The 7,860-nt window shown below is 38.3% G+C and overlaps 1 protein-coding gene across 2 annotated transcripts; it reads right to left on the bottom strand.

Moving 5' to 3' along the window:
- Window positions 1-2,575: 2,575 nt before the first annotated feature.
- Window positions 2,576-7,439, bottom strand: LOC137074099 (piggyBac transposable element-derived protein 4-like). Of its 2 annotated transcripts, none has more exons than XM_067442792.1 (4): window positions 7,286-7,439; window positions 6,873-7,066; window positions 3,912-5,147; window positions 2,576-3,458 (listed from the first exon to the last, which is right to left on the bottom strand). In XM_067442792.1, exons 2-4 carry the CDS (start codon window positions 7,019-7,021, stop codon window positions 2,969-2,971), a joined length of 1,875 nt encoding a protein of 624 aa, XP_067298893.1. In that variant the 5' UTR covers window positions 7,022-7,066; window positions 7,286-7,439; the 3' UTR covers window positions 2,576-2,968. The 2 variants fall into 2 exon arrangements, with proteins under 2 accessions (XP_067298893.1, XP_067298894.1); XM_067442793.1 differs by having other exon boundaries at window positions 6,873-7,063; window positions 7,286-7,420.
- Between the last annotated feature and the right edge of the window lie 421 nt (window positions 7,440-7,860).

The raw sequence follows: 7,860 nt of genomic DNA, 5'->3' as shown, positions 1-7,860 counted from the left end.
AAAAAGGGTGTTTCCAGTATGTTTTGATGATTTCATTCTGTTCACAGGTTCTTGTAAAGTGGTAAATCATGCCACTTTTTTAACCACAATGTTTCCAGTGTTTCTTGAGAATTCATCTATTTAAATGAATCTCTGTGTTGACTAATATATACAGTAGCTGTGTGGGCTTTAATTTTTTTTTTAAAGACATGAGTAATCAATTGCATATTTTTATCTTGCAAAAATAATCTTTTTCCAACAATTCAAGTAAGAATGATCAATTTATTATGAAAAAATTATTGTGGAAAACCACAACCTTCAGATGATCACATTGTGCATGTGTCTGCATTTATAGCTTGATTTGTTTAGGTCACAAACCTGAATGGAAAAATGCTGTTAGGGGATGTTTATGGTGGGAAATTACATTGTATCAGGCCTTATATTAGGGCAATACAGTCTTGTTCAAAATAATAGCAGTGCAATGTGACTAACCAGAATAATCAAGGTTTTTAGTATATTTTTTATTGCTTCGTGGCAAACAAGTTACCAGTAGGTTCAGTAGATTCTCAGAAAACAAATGAAACCCAGCATTCATGATATGCACGCTCTTAAGGCTGTGCAATTGGGCAATTAGTTGAAAGGGGTGTGTTCAAAAAAATAGCAGTGTGGCATTCAATCACTGAGGTCATCAATTTTGGGAAGAAACAGGTGTGAATCAGGTGGCCCCTATTTAAGGATGAAGCCAACACTTGTTGAACATGCATTTGAAAGCTGAGGAAAATGGGTCGTTCAAGACATTGTTCTGAAGAACAGCGTACTTTGATTAAAAAGTTGATTAGAGAGGGGAAAACCTATAAAGAGGTGCAAAAAATGATAGGCTGTTCAGCTAAAATGATCTCCAATGCCTTAAAATGGAGAGCAAAACCAGAGAGACGTGGAAGAAAACGGAAGACAACCATCAAAATGGATAGAATAACCAGAATGGCAAAGGCTCAGCCAATGATCACCTCCAGGATGATCAAAGACAGTCTGGAGTTACCTGTAAGTACTGTGACAGTTAGAAGACGTCTGTGTGAAGCTAATCTATTTTCAAGAATCCCCCGCAAAGTCCCTCTGTTAAAAAAAAGGCATGTGCAGAATTACAATTAGAACTCAGGTTACAATTTGCCAAAGAACACATCAACTGGCCTAAAGAGAAATGGAGGAACATTTTGTGGACTGATGAGAGAAAAATTGTTCTTTTTGGGTCCAAGGGCCACAGGCAGTTTGTGAGACTACCCCCAAACTCTGAATTCAAGCCACAGTACACAGTGAAGACAGTGAAGCATGGAGGTGCAAGCATCATGATATGGGCATGTTTCTCCTACTATGGTGTTGGGCCTATTTATCGCTAACCAGGGATCATGGATCAGTTTGCATATGTTAAAATACTTGAAGAGGTCATGTTGCCCTATGCTGAAGAGGACATGCCCTTGAAACGGTTGTTTCAACAAGACAATGACCCAAAACACACTAGTAAACGGGCAAAGTCTTGGTTCCAAACCAACAAAATGAATGTTATGGAGTGGCCAGCCCAATCTCCAGACCTTAATCCAATTGAGAACTTGTGGGGTGATATCAAAAATGCTGTTTCTGAAGCAAAACCAAGAAATGTGAATGAATTGTGGAATGTTGTTAAAGAATCATGGAGTGGAATAACAGCTGAGAGGTGCCACAAGCTGGTTGACTCCATGCCACACAGATGTCAAGCAGTTTTAAAAAACTGTGGTCATACAACTAAATATTAGTTTAGTGATTCACAGGATTGCTAAATCCCAGAAAAAAAAAGTTTGTACAAAATAGTTTTGAGTTTGTACAGTCAAAGGTAGACACTGCTATTTTTTTGAACACACCCCTTTCAACTAATTGCCCAATTGCACAGCCTTAAGAGCGTGCATATCATGAATGCTGGGTCTTGTTTGTTTTCTGACAATCTACTGAACCTACTGGTAACTTGTTTGCCACGTAGCAATAAAAAATATACTAAAAACCTTGATTATTCTGGTTAGTCACATTGTACTGCTATTATTTTGAACAAGACTATACATTCAAAGGACAGAAAGGCCTTGGACTAAAGTTACTCAAGTTACTTAAAAATATGTCATTTTCAGTCATATCATCCTGTAGCCCAAGACTGGATGCTCATTGAAGTTAAGCAGGCTGAGCCTGATCTGCACCTTAATGGGAGACCTCCTAAGAAAACTAGGTGGCTGCTGGAAGAGCTGTTAGTGAGTCCAGCAGGGAGAGCTCACCCTGTGGTCTGTGAGAGTCCTAATGTCCCAGTATAGTGATGGGGACACTATACTGTTAAAAGACCGTCCTTCAGATGAGATGTTAAACCAAGGTTTAAAAATATGCAATTTAGCATGTACTGATTGGGCAAATAATCTGTAGTAGTCTGTTTAAATGTGCTGCTTGTTCTCTCTCAATCTATTGTTGATGACAATGCTGGATGATACACAAATGGGAAAAAAAAAATCCTAAATCATAATAAATAGAAAAGATAGATGAGTCACACAATGTTAATGCATACATTACAATATTAGATTCAGCAGAAACAATTTTAAGACATTTTTATTTAGCAGGATGCATTATAATTGATCAAGGGTGATAGTAAAGGTCTTTATAATGTTACAAAAGGATACAAGTAAATGCTGACCTTTTAATCCTTCTTAATTCCTTTGAAAAATGTAAAGCAGCACAACTGCTGTCAACAAAAAAGTAAAGATACCGAGTAATATTACTCTTTACATTACTACTATACTTAAAACTTCAAACTTTTAAATGGTAGTTCCAACTGACATACCACAACACATTTATGTCAAATAAACTACCAATAATTAATTAAATTTAAAACCAAAGGAGTTTTATTTAAATATTCAATTAAGTGTCATGAAATAAAAGTAGGAGAAAGTAACAGTTGCATCCATTTAAATGAAACGGTTATAAGTCAGTCATTTGGTTCATGCCAGTTATTAAAACAATCACGCTTGGGTTGAAAGCACAACGGCACTTCACAAGTTACACACATGATCGGAGTTTTCTGGTGGCAGAGCTTGCACTTACGTCTACCAGCAGTACTGTCCGACATCATGTACTTGGGCTTGTGGGATCCTTCAGTTACTGATGGTTCAGGAGAAGCTGAGCAAGGAGTAGAAGACGAGGAGGGAGCTGGAGGATGAGCGTTGTCAACCGGTGCAGAGCCAGATATGTTCTCGTCATCCATTTCTGTAAGCTCTAAAACAAGCGTCTCGAGGAATGCCTTCCGCGTCAGAGCTTCTTGTTTTTTTCTCTTTGCCACCAGTTCATGCAAAACGAACGCATTCTCTACTGCGATGTCCAAAAGGTGATAAAAAACACATTGATACCACTTTTTCGGTTTTTGCAGCACTCTGTAATGTCCAGTAATGAAATTGGATGGATCCACTGCCCCCACGTTCCTGGGTGGAAAGAAAAAAAGCTACGGTTTTAAACTCAAAAGAGAAACATTCCTGTGAATAAATGCATTAGCAAAATAAAATGACTAAACCTCTTACACAAAGCTAGTTGAATACACTCAGAGTAGGTTTAAAGTGGGCAAAAAAAAAAAAAAAAATTCAAGCCGGTTATCAATCAGACCTCAGTTACCGCCCAAAATGCCACAACTAATCCGGAAAACAGACAAATATATATTTTAAAGTCAGGGCGATCATCGTTTTCATGATCGATCTCCGCTGTCACGTTTGAGTACTCAACCACTGTTGCCCATTCCTATTCACTATGTAAGGTCTTTATACACCTTTGAAAAAAAAAAAAAATGTGTATTATATGGCTTTTCTGTCAAAAGATCCTTATAAACACTACACACTGCACCTTTAAAATAGGCAAGGTAACTTCACTGAAATGCTACCAACCTGTTGAAGTCCAACACCGCAGCTGGAACTGGGACCTCCACAAGCGTCTGATGTGTGTCACCCTTTACCTTTCTCTGCACAGTATCCCCATCATTGGCTTTATGGAAGGTGGAGCACATCTGTACTTCCTGTGAGTCTTTCCACTCAACAAAAAGCAGATCGTCATCCCTAATCCAACGCATGGTGCCGCGTGGAGCGTTCCTTGACAGTCTGTTCACAGTTGTTGTTGGAAAACCTTTCCTGGTCGGCAAAACAGGGCCACAAGCCCAGATCTTTTTGCACAGGAGGTCCCTGAAGAGTGTGGGACTGGTGTAAAATTTGTCTACAAATAGCTTGTACCCAGAGCCCAACATATTTTCATCCACCAATGCCATAACGGACTCATAACTCAAGCCCTCGCTCTGTGACGTACACGACTTCCCCTCGTAAATAAAGAAGTCCCACGTATAGCCGCAGGTGCAGTCTGTCAGTGCAAAGAGTTTGAACCCTCTATCTGAAGATTTGTTTTCAATGTGTCGTTTGAGTCCAGTTCTAGGCTGTGCTGCCACTATTCGTTCATCAATTGTGATGTTCTGAAAGGGATGAAAGTAAGACTTGCAAGCCTCCCTAAGGAGTTGATATAGAAGCAAAATTTTACCTAAGCGTTCATAGGCTGCCGTTCCCTTCTTCGAGTCATTTTTCTCATCCTCATTGGTATTAGTGAAATGAAGACTATTTGCGATTGTCACAAATTTTTGATAAGACATGACTTGTGCAGGAAAGGATGGACTGAAGTAATGTGATTTCCTCCAATATTCCGTCAGCAAAGAACACTTCAAGAGACTGGTGTAAATTACCAGTGCTATGTACAACTTCAAGTCTTTCAGAGAAACGTAGAGCCACTGATCACCCACATCTTTGCACTTGGCTCCATAGTCATTTGTGTGCCTTACAATAGATTGCAACATTGTCGTTGGAAAAAACAACTGAAAAAACTGCAGAGGACTGTTACAACTATTCGGTAAAGACTTTGTCCCAGGTTCTTGGACAGGACTGAAGTCCAGCTGAAGCGGTTCAACATCTGATTCTTCTGAGCTGTGCCACCTTTCTGTTGATACAGCAGAATAACCATCATTCTCCCTCTCCCTGCAACCTCCATAAGCAGTAGATGTGGAAGACAAACGGGATCTCTTTCTCTGCTGTGGGCTGGTGTCTGAATCACAGTCCTCCTCTGGTGGGTAAATGCCAGGTGAAGGCCTTTTGAATGACAAGAGAAAAATAAAACAGGATTAGCAATGTACCTTTCAACTCTGTTGACTATAGGCCTGTTTTACACTATATAATAATTTTTGCATTTGATTTACCCGTTTAGACCAATGCATAAAAACATGGACAATATGCTGAATGAACATCAATTTGATCTCTGACATCAGGTGCCACTTAGTGAAAAGAAGAAAGAGTGGTTCACTTCAAACTAGGGATGTCATGAGAACCGATACTTCAGTACCAATTTTGAACAACTTCCCGAGTTGCCGTGGACAGGCACAGAATGCCACCGCCGGTGTGAGTACACTTATTGAAAATGATGTATTCGAATTTTAATGACGTGGCACAGTGCTGTATTTACTTTTGTATGACCTGGCAATAAATTTGTAGGCCTATATAATGTTATATGCTAAACTGATTTTATCTCTGGTGCGGGTCAGGTGTCGGTTCTATTTTAAGCGGGTAGGGTGCAGATTTTAATTAGTGCTCCGTGTCGGAAAATGGGTCGGATGCGGTTTAACGCACCGCGGGTACGGATTTACAAAATAGAACCCGTGCAGGACTCTGCCGAGTAGATCGTTCTCTGGGATGCCTTTTCATGAAAATTGAATGTAAAGAGTTTTATCTCTAAAAACAGATTAGTTTAAACGCTTGTCTATGGGGCACAGGGTAGTAAAATTAAATTGCTATTTAATTTCACTAACAAGGCTCAAAATAGCTTTGTTAGTGGTATTAAATATCGATTTAGCATAGTGCTCGTGGTTCGACTCGTCGAGACTGTTTTTCAAGATGGCGCCTGTCCGTAAATGCGTAATGCGCTGTGTTTATAAAGTATCTTCTTATTAAACTGTTTGTGCACTTACAAAGTTCTCAAGCCGTCGGTTTGCATGTAGTGACCCTCAATATGCTACTGTGTTAGTGTGAGGCTATTTTTAGGCTTGTTATTGGTATTAACTAGCCAATTAATTTTACCACCCTGTGCCCCATAGACAAGCGTTATAAGCGAATCTGTTTTTAGAGATAAAACTCTTTACATTTGATTTTCATGAAAATGCATCCCAGAGAACGATCTACTCGGTAACCATCTGTTAATTACCCCTAGGTTCATTTCTCACCGGAGTTGTCCTTTAAGAGACATTAACTAGTTCTTTGAAAAACATCTTTGATACATGTCTAGTCTTCATGCTCTGAGAATGGTTTCACTAATAAATGTACATTTGTATAAAGCATGCATATTTGTCCATACCCATGTTGATTAGAGTATTAAAAACTTGAAACATTAATTTAAGCTACACTTAGAAATATATATGTCATGTCTATGACCCATATATATATATATATAAAACAATATTTAATCGTGGTTAATCACATTGTCATGAGTTAACTCGCGATTAATCACATTTTCATCAGTTCTAGATGTAGCTTAAATTAATGTTTCAAGTTTTTAATACTCTAATCAACATGGATATGGACAAATATGCATGCTTTATACAAATGTACGTGTGTATATATATATATATATATATATATATATATATATATACACGATTACAAAATGTTATCCAAACTCCCAGTTTGTTGTTACTATTGCAAAGCAATGTTACATTTTATATGGGATGCCCATACAAAAATATTTATTTGCATCAAGCACAGAATTTAACTCGTATAATGAATAATCGCTAAAATATTTTAAAGAAAATTATTACAAAAACTCACTGATCTAGAACAGAGTCAAGGCCATCTATAAACATTTCCTCTGCTGTGCTGTCCACACTGCTGGCAACACTGTCCTGGTCACAAACATCAGTATCTTCATCACCTGTTCTGTCCTTCACACCATTCTCAGTTCTTTTCTCTGAATCCATCGTAGAGGAGAGTACCTGAAGATCAACCGTTGCAGATGTCTGCTGCTGAAAAATCAGTGGCCAGTGTAACGTTAATATAAACAAACCACCAGACTTTGCAATCTCGTTTTCATATCACGTTATCTTTAATCCAATATGGAATAAAACATCCAACCTTTCAGCACTCATCCTTTACCATAGCCTATAGTATGTAAATGACAGCACCGCAAAAAATAAACAAACAAAACAACATATGCCGTTCAGAAGATTAATCATAAAACTTACACAACTCGCGTCCTAACGTTGACATATGTCAACAAAAACGGTATCCATTTGTTCTCTGCGCGAGAGTTCAAGAGTGGCGTGATTAAAAATAGGAATATTTCCCGCGAATCGGTTCTTCTTCTTCTCGGGTTTTATGGCGTTTTGGCAAACAAGTCTACTTAAACGGTGCATTTCCGCCGCCTACAGGTCTGGCGTGTGAAGCGGATAAGAAGGATGTGTCTGCTACCCTAACTGGACAATAATAACCTGAAGTCTATGTAATTCTAGAGGCATTTCTCCTATTTCAACCTGTAATAAGACTGTGATGATCTAAATGCTCCGCAACATACTTTCCTTTTACTGGTGCTTTGCATTGTGTATGGTCTCATTCTTTTTAGTCAATTTTATTCAGAGAGCTATACACCATACTGCCATAGTCAATGTTAGATATTATCCCTGCTTTATTATTTTCATTGACTGATTTGCTCCCAATTCAACTCCCGATAAGCACCTTCATTTTAAGCAGAATTTTAAGAATGTATTAAAATGTTTCCAATTTGACTGCATATAGGCCTATTATGTCATATTTCATGTTC

Source organism: Pseudorasbora parva, chromosome 4 (genome assembly GCF_024679245.1).
Source record: "Pseudorasbora parva isolate DD20220531a chromosome 4, ASM2467924v1, whole genome shotgun sequence".
Taxonomy (NCBI): Eukaryota; Metazoa; Chordata; class Actinopteri; order Cypriniformes; family Gobionidae; genus Pseudorasbora; species Pseudorasbora parva.
The sequence above is the reverse complement of the archived record's forward strand: the minus strand, read 5'-3'. Positions and strand labels throughout refer to the sequence as shown.